Source organism: Oncorhynchus masou, chromosome 28, assembly GCF_036934945.1.
Source record: "Oncorhynchus masou masou isolate Uvic2021 chromosome 28, UVic_Omas_1.1, whole genome shotgun sequence".
NCBI classification, from domain to species: domain Eukaryota; kingdom Metazoa; phylum Chordata; class Actinopteri; order Salmoniformes; family Salmonidae; genus Oncorhynchus; species Oncorhynchus masou.
The window spans coordinates 65685680-65705358 of record NC_088239.1 but is presented as its reverse complement, the minus strand read 5'-3'; the positions used below and the strand labels follow the sequence as shown (position 1 = coordinate 65705358).

Below are 19679 nucleotides of genomic sequence, written 5' to 3'. Positions count from 1 at the left end.
GGGGAAGATGCCAGAGCTAAGGATGATGTTAAAGTGTTTTAGTATAGCCAATTGGAATTTGTTGTCTGTATATTTGATCATTTCATTGAGGATACCATCAACACCACAGGCCTTTTTGGGTTGGAGGGTTTTTCTTTTGTCCTGTAACTCATTCAATGTAATTGGAGAATCCAGTGGGTTCTGGTAGTCTTTAATAGTTGATTCTAAGATCTGTATTTGGTCATGTATATGTTTTTTCTCTTTATTCTTTGTTATAGAGCCAAAAAGATTGGAGAAGTGGTTTACCCATACATCTCCATTTTGGATAGATAATTCTTCGTGTTGTTGTTTGTTTAGTGTTTTCCAATTTTCCCAGAAGTGGTTAGAGTCTATGGATTCTTCAATTACATTGAGCTGATTTCTTACATGCTGTTCCTTCTTTTTCCGTAGTGTATTTCTGTATTGTTTTAGTGATTCACCATAGTGAAGGCGTAGACTCAGGTTTTCCGGGTCTCTATGTTTTTGGTTGGACAGGTTTCTCAATTTCTTTATTAGATTTTTCCATTCTTCATCAAACCATTTGTCATTGTTGTTAATTTTCTTCGGTTTTCTATTTGAGATTTTTAGATTTGATAGGGAAGCTGAGAGGTCAAATATACTGTTAAGATTTTCTACTGCCAAGTTTACACCTTCACTATTACAGTGGAACGTTTTACCCAGGAAATTGTCTAAAAGGGATTGAATTTGTTGTTGCCTAATTGTTTTTTGGTAGGTTTCCAAACTGCATTCCTTCCATCTATAGCATTTCTTAATGTTACTCAGTTCCTTTGGCTTGGATGCCTCATGATTGAGTATTGCTCTGTTTAGGTAGACTGTGATTTTGCTGTGGTCTGATAGGGGTGTCAGTGGGCTGACTGTGTACGCTCTGAGAGACTCTGGGTTGAGGTCAGTGATAAAGTAGTCTACAGTACTACTGCCAAGAGATGAGCTATAGGTGTACCTACCATAGGAGTCCCCTCGAAGCCTACCATTGACTATGTACATACCCAGCGTGCGACAGAGCTGCAGGAGTTGTGACCCGTTTTTGTTGGTTATGTTGTCATAGTTGTGCCTAGGGGGCATACGGGGAGGGAATGCTGTCACCTCCAGGCAGGTGTTTGTCCCCCTGTGTGCTGAGGGTGTCAGGTTCTTGTCCGGTTCTGGCATTTAGGTCGCCACAGACTAGTACATGTCCCTGGGCCTGGAAATGATTGATTTCCCCCTCCAGGATGGAGAAGCTGTCTTCATTAAAATATGGGGATTCTAGTGGGGGGATATAGGTAGCACACAGGAGGACATTTTTCTCTGTTAGGATAATTTCCTTTTGAATTTCTAGCCAAATGTAGAATGTTCCTGTTTTGATTAATTTAATGGAGTGAGTTAGGTCTGCTCTATACCAAATTAGCATACCCCCTGAGTCCCTTCCCTGTTTCACTCCTGGTAGTTTGGTGGATGGGACAACCAGCTCTCTGTAACCTAGAGGGCATCCAGTGGGTCTGTCTCCTCTATACCAGGTTTCTTGCAGGATGACAATGTCTGTATTACCGATTTCTTTGGTGAAGTCCGGGTTTCTGCTCTTCAGGCCAAAGGCAGATGACCTCAGGCCTTGGATATTCCCGGATGAAATAGTAAAGGCTTTTTGTTCCATAAAGTGTCCAATGTTGTTGGTTGTGGTTTGGCCTCAGGCCAGTAAGTGTGAGCAGAGCCTGCTGAGCATCTGGTACATGCCTTTGGCTTGGGCGAGTGTGAGAGTGGGGGTTGGGACTGTTTGCCCGCTCACTACCTGGGCGTATGTGTGGCTTCCATGTTGAGGCCCTCTTTGCAGGGGTGGGGTGCATGGGGTGGGCAGGAGTGGCATAGGTCTGATCTGAGGGGGCCTAAATGGGGTGTGGGCATGGTTGACGTGGGGGGGTGTTGATTGGTTGGGGTAGGGGTGTGGATGTGTCTGGGTGTGCGGTGGTCTGGATGTAATTCCTCTTGGCGTGGGTCCTCTATGTGTAGGTCCAGGGGGGGTCCTGCAGGTCTGGGAGGGTGTCTCGCTGGTCTGGGTGGGGTGTCTATTGATCTGTTGCTCCTGTGTGAAGTGTTGGGGATACGTTTGAGAGCGATGTCCTTTAGAGTTCGGGCAAAGATGGGCACTGCTGCCTTGTAGAGGTGGACCTGGTCATAGAGGCTGTTCAAGTCCAGGGTGGAGTGGTGGGCCAGGAAAACGTTTGGTTTTGAGGCACAGTCACGGGAAATACTTGCGTTTACCCGCTGTATTGTGGCAGGGTGGAAGTCTTTTCGTGGTAGCAGGGTGGAGATAACCACTTGTGCGTTGGGGAAAGTAGAAGAAGCCTTTTCAATCACTCCCTTCAGTGCTGTGGCCACTCTTTCCTGCTGTGCCCTCAGGTCGTTTGTGCCTGTGTGTGTTATTATGTGGCTGGGTGAGCCTAGTTTGGCCTCAGACAAAGGTCAAGGGCGCTCTGGGTGTTTGGACACCAGAGTTTAGACACACTGTGTTTGGGAAAAAGTTTTTTTTCTTCTATATATTTCCCATTTGAGTCCATAAGTCGTACAATCTGTGTCTTGTGTTTGTCCTCAGTGGGTGTGGGGGGGTTGTCAGAAGGGCTGACAGGGGGGGTGCTCAGAGCCGCTGGGCTTGGGGTTCTTCATTTGTCTGTTCTGCTGTGATGTCGACTCTATGGTCAGGGTCTGGTGTGGACTGTTCTGCTGTGGTGTCGAGACTTTTGTTGGGTGCTGAGGTGGGCTGTTCTGCTGGCTTCTCTGTGGGGGTGGCCACCTCTCTAGTGGGTTGTTTCTGTCACACGCCGTCCCCCTCAACCTCTCCTCCATCCCCCTCACCCCCTCCTCCATCCCCCTCACCCCCTCCTCCACCCCCCTCAACCTCTCCTCCATCCCCCTCACCCTCTCCTCCATCCCCCTCAACCTCTCCTCCACCCCCCTCAATCTCTCCTCCACCAGCAGTCTGATACTCTCCTCTAGTTCTCTGTTCTGCTCCTCTTTCTCCTGTTGTATTTGTCTCACCACTGTCCAAAGTGCAGATATGTCTCTGTCCACCTCCAGCTCTCCTGGTCTGGTTAAGGGGCTGTTGTTGTGCTGGGCTGTTGTCTGGGTCTGTGCTGACTGAAGTGTAATCACCTGCTGTTCCAGCTCCACCTGCCTTATCTCCAGCTGGGTGAATTTGTCCTTCATTTCAATGAGGGAGTGGTAATCTGTGCTGGGAGGTTGACTCTCCGTTGGGGGTTGCTCGTCTGTGGGGTTACATAGTGAAGAGGTCTGGTCTGACCCGCTCGGTGTGGGGGTATCTTTATCAAGGGAGAGCTTCTCCTGCTGGGCTAATTCTTTGATTAGGTGAAAGTCCAGCTGAAACTGTTTGGGGTTACTCTGTACCATTACTGTTCCGGACTTATAGATTAATTAATTAATATTACTTGACTCAGAGTCCTCGTTATCAAGTATTCTGAGTTTCCACCCCTCGTTAACCCCCCCTCTCTTAACAAAGGGGTAGTGTGCTAATATAGCACTGTGCCATGGCAGGGGATGGTTTGTGTGGAAGATAAGGTTGCTGATGTTCCCATTTTTGTAATAGTCAGCAAAAAGTGTCTCTTGATTTTCCATAAGGAGCTTCATTTTGTAATCTTTTCTTGACTTATCATTCTTTACATGCAAAGGTTACTGTATTTTAATTACCTCTGAACAGCGGGAGGGAGCCTCTAAGGCCTCTCCATTTGGTTGGGGTAGACTGTGTGACTCTCCTGCCATTGTTGGGCTAATGGGCTTTGACACCTCTCACTTGACACGTCAGTGCTAGTTGAAGCTGTATCAAGCTTGGCAGAATTATGTTAGAATTCAGTCCTTATAAAGTAATGTTGTGTATTTTTCTTCTTGGCTTTTGGCTTTTAAAATATAGTTTCGGACTAAGCATTACTCACTCAGTTCCAGGTTGGATGGGGTTTTCAGGTTTCTGTTGTTTTCCAGAGAATTTGCTGTATAGAGAAATAAATCTTGGTAGTTGTGAACCTTCCAGGTGATTCCGTAATTCCGTCCAAAATCAGGTTGTAGGTTTTAAGTTTTGATTTGAAGTGGGGGTTATGTTGTAGAGGGTAGAATCCAGTATGTGTTCCTGACAAAAAATCCAAGTTTATCTATCTTTTTTAAAGAAAATGCTGAAAAATGCAGGAGCTCATCTGATCGTGACCTCTCTCTGTCTCTCTCTCTCTCTCTCCACCTCTCTCTCTCTCCACCTCCCTCTCTCTCTCCACCTCCCTCTCTCTCCACCTCTCCCTCTCTCTCTCCACCTCTCCCTCTCTCTCTCCACCTCTCCCTCTCTCTCTCCACCTCTCCCTCTCTCTCTCCACCTCTCTCTCTCTCTCTCTCTCCACCTCTCTCTCTCTCTCTCCACCTCTCTCTCCACCTCCCTCTCTCTCTCTCTCTCTCTCTCTCTCCACTCTCCCTCTCTCTCTCTCTCTCTCTCTCTCTCTCTCCACCTCTCTCTCTCTCTCCACCTCTCTCTCTCTCTCTCCACCTCTCTGTCAGTTCTCTCCCTGGTGTCTCTGTAGTCTACAGTATGTCTATGCATTATGGTTGACCTTTTCCCAGATGAATGGCTCCTTTTCTCTTTGGTGTTAGATGTATGTGTTTGTTGGCCTTGTACCAGCACTACTTTAGCTGAGGAGCATGTGTGACCAATCAACCAATATGAGCTAATTCTATAGAGAGTAGATATGTCCCTATACCATTACTATAACGTCCCACAATGTTCCCATTACATTCATTGTCTTACCGACAAGTAAGTTCTCTCTCGTACGTATACAATCTTTTCATCCTTTTTTTTCTGTCTTCACTTATCCAGTGTGTGTGTGTGTGTGTGTGTGTGTGTGATTGACAGCCTGTCTCAGGCAGAATGGTGTGTTTACTGATAGGTTAAGGCCAGGCAGTAATAGACAATAGAAATGCAGATTAAACAGGGTGCTGTTTGCACATCAGCATCTGATTGAGAGTCAATCCTATGCATAAATACATGATGGCCATCAGGATTCATAGACTGGGGTAAATAACCTCACAACCCTCTCGCTACTTATTTCAAAGACGTGCGAGCAGACCCACACACACACATAGTTTCACCCACTCACTTCCTATCTGTCTCTCTCTCTCACACACACACACACACACACACACCCACCAATATCCTTCACAGACACACACTTGCCCCGGTGTCATTTCTATTTCTCACCAATCAGCCCACAGAAGCGGTGAGTGTGTCTCAGCTGAGCGCTTCGGCCCTTTTAGAGAATTACTGGCTGGTTATCAAAGACATTTACATTAACCCTGGTCACTGTCTCTGACCCCTCCTCTCCTCGATCTCCCTCTCCCCCCTATTTTTCCCTTTCTCTCTCCCTCTCTTCTTTCCTACTTTCTCTCTCTTTTCATTCTCCCTCTCTCTAATAACATTTTGACATTAGAGGATCTCTCACAAATGCCTTTTAAACCATCCCACCCCTCCAAACACACACCCTCCTTCCGTTGTCCGTGTGTAAGTGTGTAGGGGGGGATTGTCAAAGGCTGATAACGTTTCATTCATAATTAGCATTGGGCGAATGAGGCTGCGTTGGGGGGAAATTGAACTGTCAGCGGCGGGGCACGGGCCGTTTGACCCCATCACGCCCGGAGGGGGCCGTTTGACCCCATCACGCCCGGAGGGGGCCATCATAATTTGTTCATTTGGTGCCCATCAGGCGGACCGCACCTCCCCGCGCCTCACCCCCCTGACCTCCCCCAGTGTGGGTGTGCTGGGTTCAGGTCTAATTATGAATCAGCAGTGGACTGGGAGAGGCAGGAATATAGCAGACCTGCCCTCCACACACCCCTACCTGCCACTCACTCTCTCTCTCACACACACACACACTGTCTGGGTATAAATAGGTTTAAATGCCTGTAGGAAATATGCAATTGGTTGATTTGGATGGGATGTGTGTGTGTGAGAGAGTGTGTTTAGCAGAACATGATATGTGTGTGTGAATTTCACAATTTTCAAGAGAACATGTGGTCATCCCTACTGCCTATGTTCTGGCGAACTCACTAAACACAAATACATCATTTGTAAATAATGTCTTGAGGTTTGGAGTGTGCCCCTGGCTATCCATACATTTTTAAAACAAGAAAATGGTGCTATCTGCTTTCCTTTATAGAAGACATTTTAAATTATTTATATATATTAAGTATATTTTAGCAATTACAATTACTTTTGATACTTAAGTATTTTTAAAACCAAATACTTTTAGACAAGTAGTATTTTACTGGGTGACTTTTATTTGAGAAACTTTCTATTAAGTTATCTATACTTTTACTTATGTATGACATTTGTGTACTTTTTCCACCACAGGTATGGGTGGTTGTCTGTCTGTCTGAATCAAGCCCCTGATGCAAAGACTTCAATTAAACTGATGCCACCTTGTCTTGGTGTACCATGACTAGATAGTTACAACACATTTTTACACTTGAAAGGTCACTCCCACTCCATGTTTCTTTGAAAGTACCAAGATTAATCACTTTTTAAAAATCTAATTTTGTGATAAATGGTCCCAGGTGAGCCAACCTCTGTCTGTGTGCTTTGAGCTAACGAACTCATGTTGGCTTAATATGGTTGTAGGTGACTGCAGTGACATCTTGCTGACTCCTTCTAGTCAAGGTCTTCTGATAGATTGACTCAATTAATTGTCATCTCCTGACTGACTGAGGGAACAATTAAAGTCAAGTCAAACACACGTCTCTTACACCACTTTCTCTCTCTCATACAATCTCACGACATAATGAAATCCTCTTTCTGAAGTAACAAGCAGCCAATGTCACAAAAACAGAAAAGGATTTTCAATCCATCCCCATACATCTCCTAACACACACTCGTTCTCTTAAATTGGACATGTTATGCATTCACATACTCGCCAGATGCCAAGATACGGTTAGCCCCTTTTGAATATGTCAGCGAGATTTTCAGGTCATTTACCAGAGAGGATGCTGGGAGGGGGTGAGCGTGTCATCCCACGGCGTGGGTGTGTGTGTCCGGGCTCTGAAGGTGACTGGAGTGTGTGTCATCCATCACAGTAGCTTCCTTTAAGTTGAGACATAATAGAGCCTCTCAATCAACTTCCTCTCCCGTTGTCACCTTCCCCCAAGTCCAGGAGACCAGACAAAAAGAGATCCACCAAGGGTGTGTGTGACACGGGAGGCAAGGTTACATCCCTAGCCTGCTGTTATTTACACTTTGGGTTTGGAGGATGCGTCCTGCCTCACAGGCCAACAGTGACGGAAGACTGGGCGAGGGTGTGTGTTAGGTCATTACTGTCTGCTGTGTCAAATTGGTGATGATAAGCAGTTTGAAACCCTGTCCTAGCCTCCATCCCTCCCTCCTCACGGGGGTGTTAAACAGGACCTTGAGTGCGGAGGGAGCAGGATGTGCTTGTCAGGAAGGTAAATCTGCTCTGTGAAGGCGTGGCAGACATTACGGCCAGCTTTATCGACAACGACTGCTCTGACACGAACAAAAGTGGCCCGATAAATTTCCCCCGTTGGCGTGACGGGCGAGTGTGAGGGCGCCGCACCGTGACAAATGTTTGTTTGACCCCCTTCCTGTCTGGGGGTACACGACACGTCTGAGCTGGCTATTACCAGGGGAGGATGGGGATAACCTGCTCTCCTCTACTGTGTGTCATTGTAGGAGGAAAAACTGGACTTTTTGAATGTGATTAGCCAGTCTGTTTCTGTTTACTAACTTGTTTTGTCAGCACTTTGAGTTCCACCCTGTTGTATTTCAAACTGATTCTCCACACTACCACACCGTGACAGTCCTGAGAATGTCTCACACACATCTCTTCTCCTATCAGTATCATCTGAAAGAGACTGGCAATATGTCCACCCACCTCCATCTACTGTCAACAACTTAGACACTCTTTCCCGTGTCATATCACAAGTCAGAAATTAGGAGTTATATTCGTCCCCTCGTTTGACTCTCACCTTTACGCACGTGTTTACTTGGACCCTTTTTATCTTTGTTGACTGTGAGGTTTTTTGACACTGTTGTGAGATTTCACACATCTCTTTTATAATTTCCCTCTCTCTCCCCCCTCAATCCCTTGTCTCTCTCACTCCCTCGTCTCTCTCTCCCCCCTCACTCCCTCGTCTCTCTCTCCCCACTCACTCCCTCGTCTCTCTCTACCCCCCCACTCCCTCGTCTCTCTCTCCCCCTCACTCCCTCGTCTCTCTCTACCCCCCTCACTCCCTCGTCTCTCTCTACCCCCCTCACTCCCCCCTCGTCTCTCTCTACCCCCCCTCACTCCCTCGTCTCTCTCTACCCCCCACTCCCTCGTCTCTCTCTACCCCCCTCTCTCTCCCCCTCACTCCCTCGTCTCTCTCTACCCCCCTCACTCCCCCTCGTCTCTCTCAATTCAATTCCCCCATGGGAAACTCCCTCGCAAGTAAGGTATATAATATCTCTACCCCCACATCACTCCCTTCTCTCTCTACCCCCCCATAGATATGTGTTGTATTTACTCCCTCGTCCCTCTCTCTCTCTCTACCCCCCTCCCCCCTCACTCCCTCGTCTCTCTCTACCCCCCCCTCACTCCCTCTCTCTCTCTACCCCCTCACTCCCTCGTCTCTCTCTACCCCCTCACTCCCCCTCGTCTCTCTCTACCCCCCCTCACTCCCTCGTCTCTCTCTACCCCCCCTCACTCCCTCGTCTCTCTCTACCCCCCCCCCTCACTCCCTCGTCTCTCTCTACCCCCCCCCCCCCCTCCCTCGTCTCTCTCTACCCCCCACCCCCACTCCCTCGTCTCTCTACCTCCCCCCACTCCCTCGTCTCTCAGCTTGTCAAGGTAAAAGCATAGCACCAACAGCAGCAGGTGTAACAGAAGGATTCAGGAGGTGTTAACTACTTGTTTTAGCGTTCTCTCACTTTACTCTCATTAACACAGGGCTGATATCCATGTATCTGTCTGAGGCAGGGAGGAGCCTACTTAGTAGCCTACTTAGTATATTGGCAATATACAGTGCATTCTGAAAGTATTCAGACCCCTTCCCTTTTTCTACATTTTGTTACACCAAAATGAGCAATCGGGGGAGAAGGGCCTTGGTCAGGGAGGTGACGAAGAACCCGATGGTCACTCTGACAAAGCTCCAGAGTTCCTCTGTGGAGATGGGAGAACCTTCCAGAAGGACAACCATCTCTGCAGCACTCCATCAATCAGGCCTTTATGGTAGAGTGGCCAGACGGAAGCCACTCTTCAGTAAAAGGCACATGACAGCCCGCTTGGAGTTTACCAAAAGGCACCTAAAGACTCTCAGACCATGAGAAACAAGATTCTCTGGTCTGATGAAATCTAGTTTGAAGTCTTTGGCCTGAATGCCAAGCGTCACATCTGGAGGAAACCTGGCACCATCCCTATGGTGAAGTACAGAGATCCTTGATGAAAACCTGCTCCAGAGCGCTCAGGACCTCAGACTGGGGTGATGGTTCACTTTCCAACAGGACAACAACCCTAAGCACACAGCCAACACAGCGCAGGAGTGGCTTTGGGACAAGTCTCCATGTCCTTGAGTGGCCCAGCTAGAGCCTGGACTTTCCAAATGCACTGTATGGCTGTGATTGTCCTGATGTTGAGACAGACAGTTCTTTCACTGTATAACTGTGATTGTCCTGATGTTGAGACAGACAGTTCTTTCACTGTATAACTGTGATTGTCCTGATGTTGAGACAGACAGTTCTTTCACTGTATAACTGTGATTGTCCTGATGTTGAGACAGACAGTTCTTTCACTGTATAACTGTGATTGTCCTGATGTTGAGACAGACAGTTCTTTCACTGTATAACTGTGATTGTCCTGATGTTGAGACAGACAGTTCTTTCACTGCATGGCTGTGATTGTCCTGATGTTGAGACAGTTCCGTCACTGTATAACTGTGATTGTCCTGATGTTGAGACAGTTCCGTCACTGTATAACTGTGATTGTCCTGATGTTGAGACAGTTCCGTCACTGTATAACTGTGATTGTCCTGATGTTGAGACAGTTCCGTCACTGTATAACTGTGATTGTCCTGATGTTGAGACAGTTCCGTCACTGTATAACTGTGATTGTCCTGATGTTGAGACAGTTCTGTCACTGTATAACTGTGATTGTCCTGATGTTGAGACAGTTCCGTCACTGTCTGGCTGTGATTGTCCTGATGTTGAGACAGTTCTGTCACTGTATAACTGTGATTGTCCTGATGTTGAGACAGTTCTGTCACTGTCCTGATGTTGAGACAGTTCCGTCACTGTCTGGCTGTGATTGTCCTGATGTTGAGACAGTTCCGTCACTGTCTGGCTGTGATTGTCCTGATGTTGAGACAGTTCTGTCACTGTCTGGCTGTGATTGTCCTGATGTTGAGACAGTTCCGTCACTGTCTGGCTGTGATTGTCCTGATGTTGAGACAGTTCCGTCACTGTCTGGCTGTGATTGTCCTGATGTTGAGACAGTTCTGTCACTGTATGGCTGTGATTGTCCTGATGTTGAGACAGTTCTGTCACTGTATAACTGTGATTGTCCTGATGTTGAGACAGTTCTGTCACTGTATGGCTGTGATTGTCCTGATGTTGAGACAGTTCCGTCACTGTATGGCTGTGATTGTCCTGATGTTGAGACAGTTCTGTCACTGTATGGCTGTGATTGTCCTGATGTTGAGACAGTTCCGTCACTGTATAACTGTGATTGTCCTGATGTTGAGACAGTTCCGTCACTGTATAACTGTGATTGTCCTGATGTTGAGACAGTTCCGTCACTGTATAACTGTGATTGTCCTGATGTTGAGACAGTTCCGTCACTGTATAACTGTGATTGTTCTGATGTTGAGACAGTTCCGTCACTGTATGGCTGTGATTGTCCTGATGTTGAGACAGTTCCGTCACTGTATAACTGTGATTGTCCTGATGTTGAGACAGTACCGTCACTGTATAACTGTGATTGTCCTGATGTTGAGACAGTTCTGTCACTGTATAACTGTGATTGTCCTGATGTTGAGACAGTTCTGTCACTGTATAACTGTGATTGTCCTGATGTTGAGACAGTTCTGTCACTGTATAACTGTGATTGTCCTGATGTTGAGACAGTTCTGTCACTGTCTGGCTGTGATTGTCCTGATGTTGAGACAGTTCCGTCACTGTCTGGCTGTGATTGTCCTGATGTTGAGACAGTTCCGTCACTGTCTGGCTGTGATTGTCCTGATGTTGAGACAGTTCCGTCACTGTATGGCTGTGATTGTCCTGATGTTGAGACAGTTCTGTCACTGTATAACTGTGATTGTCCTGATGTTGAGACAGTTCTGTCACTGTATAACTGTGATTGTCCTGATGTTGAGACAGTTCTGTCACTGTATAACTGTGATTGTCCTGATGTTGAGACAGTTCTGTCACTGTATGGCTGTGATTGTCCTGATGTTGAGACAGTTCTGTCACTGTATGGCTGTGATTGTCCTGATGTTGAGACAGTTCTGTCACTGTATGGCTGTGATTGTCCTGATGTTGAGACAGTTCTGTCACTGTATGGCTGTGATTGTCCTGATGTTGAGACAGTTCTGTCACTGTATAACTGTGATTGTCCTGATGTTGAGACAGTTCTGTCACTGTATGGCTGTGATTGTCCTGATGTTGAGACAGTTCTGTCACTGTATGGCTGGGTGTCAACAAGGTAGCCTTTTACTGTTAATGAAGATTGAGCCACTAAACAGTGTAAAAATATATATATTTTATTTGCCTTTTCACACATGAATGAGACATGTGGGCATCCGATAATTCAAAATGATGTGTAACACCATTTAGGCCTAGTAGCTTCAATCTTCATTAAAATTATCATTTTGTAACAGTTGTTGATGGGGTTATTGCAGTGGAGTGTAGTTTTGTGCCTATGCAAAGTGTTATGAAACCACCTAGCCAGCTTGCGTATATTTGTTTTTTTGCATGCAACCTAATTGTGATTGCTTGCATCTGTCTTTGTCTGTGTACAGTAGATGGCTTGTACCACTATACGTAGACTAGATTATCTTGAGTCGAGAGGGCGCCATTGCCACTGTCAAATCAACAAGTCAAAAGAGTCAGGCCGGTTAATCAGAATAAGAATGCACAGAAAATAGAATGAATGAAAGAACAAACAGAATACAGAATGAACGAGGGACCATGCTAATGTTGCTAGGGGAAAATAAAGAAGGAAAAACACTCCTTAACCCCCAGAATTTATCAGTAAGTTTCTCCCTCTTCTCCTGACTGGGTGTTTTATCCTGCCTCTCTATGCTATGGTAATTACAGTTCCTGCTATTGAAAAGGTAAAAGCTCTGTTAATAGAAAGCTGAATGGCAGGCTAGGCCCAGAGCAGTCCTCTAGTGTTCCCATTCATTAGGCCAGAGCAGTCCATCAGCCTGCCATGGAGCCGCGTCAGACTAGCCCACCCACTCACTACTAACCTGCTTGATTGGGGACATACTGTATAGGAATAATAATAATACATTGGGTTTATATGGCACTTTTCTAGGACATTGCTGAAATGGGCCTTTTTCCAGGAAGAATGGTTGATGGTTAATGAACAGAGCTAGGCATACGTTGTCAACAAACCTCAGTTCTCCTGCAGTCGTAAGTGGAGTAGCCTATGTTAAGTAGATATTTAATGAAGAGAGCTGGACCTACGTCACCAAACAACAACATACAAAGACCATATTTGTCAATGTTATCAACCAACATTCTGTTCTTCAGACCTTCTCATATTCTCATTGGTCCACTCTGTGTGTGTCCCTGTTTACTCAGCTCTGTCCCCTCTCACTCGCCTTTCCTCTCCAGTTGAGCAGTCCAGCGTTTGTCCCAGAGAAGAGCCATGACCTGCTGCACCGTATGACAGGTAAAGGTCTGTCAGCCCAGTACCAGTTCCCCAGACAGCCCAGTCTCTACCAGCCCACCATGGTCTCAGTCCTGATCAGCCTGACCAACACCACAGACCACCCTCTGGAACAGATCCACATTGGAGACAGGAGCCCCACAGGACTCAACATACACTGCTTCAATACTATAGGTGAGTTAGATAACATAATACACTGCTTCAAATCAAAGTTTATTTGTCATGTGCACCGAATACAACAGATGTAGACTTTACAGTGAAATGCTTACTTACAGGCTCTAACCAATAGTGCAAAACAGTTATTAGGTGAACAATAGGTAAGTAAAGAAATAAAACAACAGTAAAAAGGCAGGCTATATACAGTAGCGAGGCTACATACAGACACCGGTTAGTGAGGCTGATTGAGGTAGTATATACATACTATAGGTGAGTTAGATAACATAATACACTACCTGACCAAGTATGTGGACACCCCTTCAAATTAGTAGATTTGGCTATTACAGCCACACCCATTGCTGACAGGTGTATAAAATCCAGCACACAGCCATCCAATCTCCATAGATAAACATTGTCAGTAGAATGCCCAAACTGAACATTTCAATATGGCCCCGTCATAGGATGCCACCTTTCCAACAAGTCAGTTCGTCAAATTTCTTCCCTGCTAGAGCTGCCCCGGGCAACTGTAAGTGCTGTTAATGTGAAGTGGAAACGTCTAGGAGCAACAACAGCTCAGCGTTGGTGGCCACACAAGCTTATAGAACGGGACCACCGAGTGTTGAAACGCGTAGTGCGTAAAAATTGTGTGCCAACTGTAAAGTTTGGTGAAGGAGGATTAATGGTCTGGGACTGTTTTTCATGGTTCTGGCTAGGACCCTTAGTTCCAGTGAAGGGAAATCTTAAATCTACAGCATACAATGACATTCTAGACGATTCTGTGCTTCCAACTTTGTGGGAACAATTTGGGGAAGGCCCTTTCTGGTTTCAGCATGACTATGACCCCGTGCACAAAGTGAGGTCCATACAGAAATGTTGAGATTGGTGTGGAAGAACTTGACTGGCCTGCACAGAGCCCTGACCTCAAATTCATCAAACACCTTTGGGATGAACTAGAACGCCGACTGCGAGCCAGGCCAGTCACACAACATCAGTGCCTGACCTCACTAATGCTCTTATGGCTGAATGGAAGCAAGTCCCTGCACCAATGTTCCAACATATAGTGGAAAGCCTTCCCAGAAGAGTGGAGGCTGTCAGAGGAGCAAAGGTGGACTAACTCAATATTATTGCCCATGATTTTGGGATGTTCAACGAGCAGGTGTCCACATACTTTTGGCCATGTAGTGTATAAGCACTGAACAAAAATATAAGCGCAACGTGTAAAGTGTTGGTTTCATGAGCTGAAATAAAATTCCCCGAAATGTTCCATACGCACAAAAATGTGTTTTTCTAAAATTGTGTACAAATGTGTTTACATCCCTGTTAGTGAGCATTTCTCCTTTGCCAAGATATTCCATCCACCTGACAGGTGTGGCATACCAAGAAGCTGATATAAGTTCACAAGTAAACATTTGCTTAACAAGTCACAGAATAAGTTGCATGGATTCACTCTGTGTGCAATAATAGTTTTTATCATCCATTTTTTTATGACTACTTCATCTCTGTACCCCACACATACAATTATCTGTAAGGTCCTCAGTGAGCGGTGAATTTTTAAACACAGATTCAACCGCAAAGACCAGGGAGGTTTTCCAATGCCTCGCAAAGAAGGGCACCTATTGGTAGATTGGTAAAAATAATCAAAACAGACATGGAAAATCCCCTTTGAGCATGGTGAAGTTTTTAATTACACTTTGGATGGTGTATTAATACACACAGTCACGACAAAGATACAGGTTTACTTCCTAACTCATTTGCCAGAGAGGAAGGAAACCACTCAGGGATTTCACCATGAGGCCAATGGTGACTTTAAAACAGTTACAGGGTTTAATGGCTGTGATAGGAGACAACTGAGGATGGATCCACAACATTGAAGTTAATCCACAATACTAACCTCAATGACAGAGTGAAAACAAGGAAGCCTGTACAGAATAAAAATATTCCAAGACATGTATCCTGTTTGCAACGAGTCACTAAAGTAATATTGCAAGAAATGTGGCAAAGCAATGAACTTCTAGTCCTGAATACAAAGTGTTGTGTTTGGAGGAAATCCAATACGACACATTACTGAGTACCATTCTCTAAATGTTTAAGCATAGTGGTGGCTGCGTTATGTTATGGGTATGTTTGTAATCAATCGTTAATGACTGGGGAGTTTTCAGGATAAAACATTTTCGGAATGGAGCTAAGCACAGGCATCTTAGAGGAAAACCTGCTTTCCACCAGGAACCTTTCAGCAGAACAACCTAAAAAACAATGCCAAAACTACATTGGAGTTGCTTACCAAGAAGACAGTGAATGGTCCTGACTGGCCGGGTTACAGTTTTGACTTAAATCTATGACCTGAAAATGGTTGTCTAGCAATGATCATCAACCAATTTGACTGAGCTTGAAGAATTTTGAAAATAATAATGAGAAAATGTTGCACAATCCACGTGTGGGAAGCTCTTGACTTACTGCTGTAATCGCTGCCAACGGTGACTCTAACATTTATTGATTGACTCGGCGTTGAATATTTATCTTATCAACGTGTTTTATTTTTCATGATATTCTTTTACAAATGTTAGAATTCTTCTTCGAATTTGCCATGACATTTTGTGTAGATCGTTGATTTAAAAAACGACTATTAAATCCATCTTAATCCCACAAAATGTGGAATAAATCGAGGGTGAACACTGAGTGTACAAAACATTAAGAACATCAGCTCTTTCAATGAGACTGACCAGATGAAAGCTATGATTCCTTACTGATGTCGCAAATCCACTTCAATCAGTGTAGATGTAACTCAATATTACGACGACTGTGTTTTTAATGTTTTGTACACTGTGTATATAGGACAAGCTCAATGTAATGGCTGGAATTGAATCTATGGAGCGGTATCACACATGAAAACCACATGTTTGACTCCTTCCATTAATTCCATTCCTGCCATTACAATGAGCCCGTCCTCCTATAGCCTCTCCCGAGAGAGCTAGAAACATCATCCAGGTTACGTATTATGTCATCTCGAGGGAAAGGCCTTAACTACCCTGCATTACACTGCCATCCAGGACCTAATGATTTTAATGTAAAACAAATTCATTTGCACATACAGGTATGACCTCTCGTTCTTACAATTCTATATGAGGCCTCTTATGTTCCGTGACATTTTAAAATAAGTTCTCTGCTGGTCACTCCAAACCCTGTATTAGTAGGTCATTATACTATGGAGGACTATATGCCTATATGAGAGGAAACCTTAGAGACCTTGTTTTCTATTATAATCTTCTATAGCTGAGAGGTTGCGTATTAATCCACATAATCCCTGGGAGGCCATATTGATTAGAGAATATCTCCATAACACACACAACTCTGGGCCAACTCTCCCTGCAGACATCAAAGAAAAGCAAAAGAAGAGATGAAAATAGAAAAGTGGTGTGCGCTCAAGCACGTTAAAAGCTTCAATTGGCTGTGGATTGATTGGGCATTGAAGGAACTCAGGCTGCCAAACACTGGGTAATTGGGATCGATTGAGTTTGGAGCGTGTGTATGTGTGGAGTCGGTTTTCAAATTGAGCAGAAGAAAGTGAATGCGGAAGAAATACCTTACTCTATCACAATGTCTTAAAAATAAATGATACGGAGCACTGTTCCTACAGTCGCATGGCTCACAATGTGTTTCAACATATCTGGCGCTTCCACACCTGCATCTACATTTATTCATCTACTGTAGTAAAGTCCACCTTCCTCTCAAAACTAAAATGTAGAGGGGGATGAGGAGGAGAAAAGCGTGAGATGAGCGAGGGAAGAAGTTAGAGATGGAGAGAGAAAGAGGGGTGACATAAAGCACCTTTGAGGCAGGAGTGTTGAGAAGAGGAGTGTTGAGAAGAGGAGTGTTGAGAAGAGGAGTGTTGAGAAGAGGAGTGTTGAGAAGAGGAGTGTTTGATGTCTCTGTTTTCAGTGTCTGTCCTCTGGTGTCCAGGGTCCTCTCCTCTGGGTGAAGCAGAGTTCCACGCTAAAACACCTCCACTCCACAGAGAAACACAGGGCTGCTCAGGAGAGCATAGAGGATGACTCTGTCCATCTGTCTCCTCTTTCTCCCTCATCCTTCTCACTTTCTCTACCTCACAGATCTCTCTGCTCCATGTCTTTCTCCTTCTCTCCCTCTTCCTTCCTCATCTCTCTCTCATCCCTATCTCTTGTCCTACTTTATACATAGCCATCTCCTCCCTCCCTCTCTCTCTCTTTTCCTCTCCTTCACTCTCTCTTCAGACCCTGATGTTCTCTTTGACAAACCTGTTGTTTTGGAAATAGGCTATTCTTTTTCAGTCTCATTGTTGCGGAGGATGAGATTGAAAGATGGATTTCTCACACGCAATGGCCTGGCTTTGTGAAGTAGAAAACACAAGTAGTGTCTGTCTGCATGCCTGTCTGTCTGTTCCACTCTAATGCCCTCCTCTCTCTCATTCTTCCCCCTCCCTTGTCACTCTTCCTCTCCTGTCTTCCCTCTTCCATCTCTCTTCTTCCTTTGACCACTCCCTCGCTATCTGTTCTGGTCACTCACTCCTTTCTTCCTCTCCTCTCTTCCCTTTCTTCTTCTGCCCTCTCCCTCCCCCTCTGCCTTTTTCACTCACTCCTCGCATCCTCCTCTTCTCTGTTCTCAGAGTGTCTGGAGCCAGAGGCCTCAGTGACTGTTTTCATGGGCATCGACTTCAACGACTCAACACAAGCAGCCAACTTCCAGCTGTGGTAAGATACCCTGTCTTTATACACAGTGAGGCTGAAACAGCTATGGCTCTCTTCCTATTCTCCCTCCTCTTCTTCTTCCTCCTCCTCCTATCCCTAACTTGCTTTTCTTCTTGAAAACTCCTCCTTTCCGGTCAGTTATCTCTTCTCTACCCCTCCTCTTCCTCCTCTCCTTTCTGACCTGACTCCCAGGTGAGGCATCACCCGCCATTGATCCTGTTTCAGAGATAACAATTATTCCCCTCATTAATGAACTCTGCTCTGACTTCCCAGAGCAGAAAAGAACAGCAGTCCATGCCACCACCTTTCTGCTCTGCACCGTTCGCTGATCAGAATTTTTGGGGGTACAGAGCAAATCAATCCGTGCCAAAATGCCAATCACCCAGTTTGTTTTGTATGGCAATCAGAACAGAGAGAATTTCACATACACACATCCCTAATTTAAATTTTTTTAGCATTACCGGTAGCTTGATTTTGTTATTAGGTATATCGCAAAACACTACAGTACTATAAAACACACAGACAGAAACATAACACAGTAACATATTTGTGCCCCTTCAACACTCACTGTTGTCCTGTTTGTCCATCAGTACGAAGGAGGACCATTTCAGTGTGTCCATCCAGCCTGCCGTAGGTGAACTCCTCCTGCCCATCACCATGACCGAACTGGACTTCCGCACGGAGCAAGGTGAGATTTCATACAGCGTTAACTACAAAAAATATCATAATCATTATCTTACACAGTCAGACTAAACATTAGCTACATTATCATCAACATGACCAATCACTCTGTATTTCATGGTGTTTAGGACAAGTCACTGTTAAAAAAAAGTGCTGCTGAGCCGTGTGCTGTAGTCAGACCAGTCAAAGCAGCAACAAAGGCAGTTTGTTGTTAATGGCTTCATAAGTGATGCCAATAATACAGACCTGCTTTTTATGGAGGCTTTAATGCAGAAATGCGTCATAATAAAGACACATTTTCCATTCAACTTCAATGGTCCTCCAAGAGTGGCTGAAATATCTTGTAAACACACACTCTCACATACACACACCGAGGAGAGCTGTTGAGAGAATGTGGTATGTAGGCCACCACTCTTCTCTAAGTGTCTACTAATGCCTTCCTCGTCCGGTTAATTCATTAATGAATCTTCATTCACTAGATTTGTATTCTGATCTCTACTCCTCACAGCAATCAGGGAGAAGAGGAGACAAAGGCTAGATTTAACCCACCCCTCTCTTTTAAAGAAGATTCTTTCAACTGAACAACTTTCCTTCTCTTTTGGTGACCTTTAAACAGATTTGTTATTTTGACCTGAATGGAGTAGTGTGTGTCCCTCCCGCACACACACACCCCACTCACTCTAACCTGCCTCCATCCCTCCCTATGCCATTCACTCCAATCCTCATTAAAAACCATTTCTGGCATGTTAGGTGCACTTTCTTTCTTCATCTTCCGCACAGTCAAGCTCTCAAGCACTATTTTCATTTCCTGTCATCTGTCAGAATGAGGACAGTGTGCTGGCTGTGTGTCACTGGGTATTGAGTGCAGTCAATGAATAGTATTCTCCAGCGCACCTGCAAAGCAACCTCTAGATGTGATGTGAGTGCATCATTTCACTAAACTGTTCCTCACCCAATCAGGTAAACTTCTGGGCATGAACGAGAGCTCGGCAACCATCACTATGGCAGCAGAGAACATGACCAGCCAACCAATCAGCAGACCAGTGGCAACCGTGGCCAACCTGGGAGTGGTTCCATCCAGTCAAGACAACGTCCACAGGTGTGTGTGTTTTTGTTTTTTGTGTGGCTATTTAAGGTTAGCGATTGGCATTTTGAATGGGAATGAATTGTTTGGTCCCCACAACAATAG

General features: G+C 45.2%; 1 protein-coding gene across 4 annotated transcripts in view; it reads left to right on the top strand.

Moving 5' to 3' along the window:
* Positions 1 to 19679, top strand: part of LOC135518094 (AP-3 complex subunit beta-1-like) — a 100875-nt gene that overhangs the window by 66328 nt on the left and 14868 nt on the right. For 3 of the 4 annotated variants that reach the window (XM_064942981.1, XM_064942982.1, XM_064942980.1), the window contains exons 23-26: positions 12878 to 13106; positions 17728 to 17812; positions 18400 to 18497; positions 19451 to 19589. In XM_064942981.1, the coding sequence (XP_064799053.1) occupies positions 12878 to 13106; positions 17728 to 17812; positions 18400 to 18497; positions 19451 to 19589 (551 nt within the window). Of the gene's footprint in view, positions 1 to 12877; positions 13107 to 17727; positions 17813 to 18082; positions 18154 to 18399; positions 18498 to 19450; positions 19590 to 19679 lie in introns of those variants that run through there. The other variant, XM_064942985.1, reaches the window with a different exon arrangement.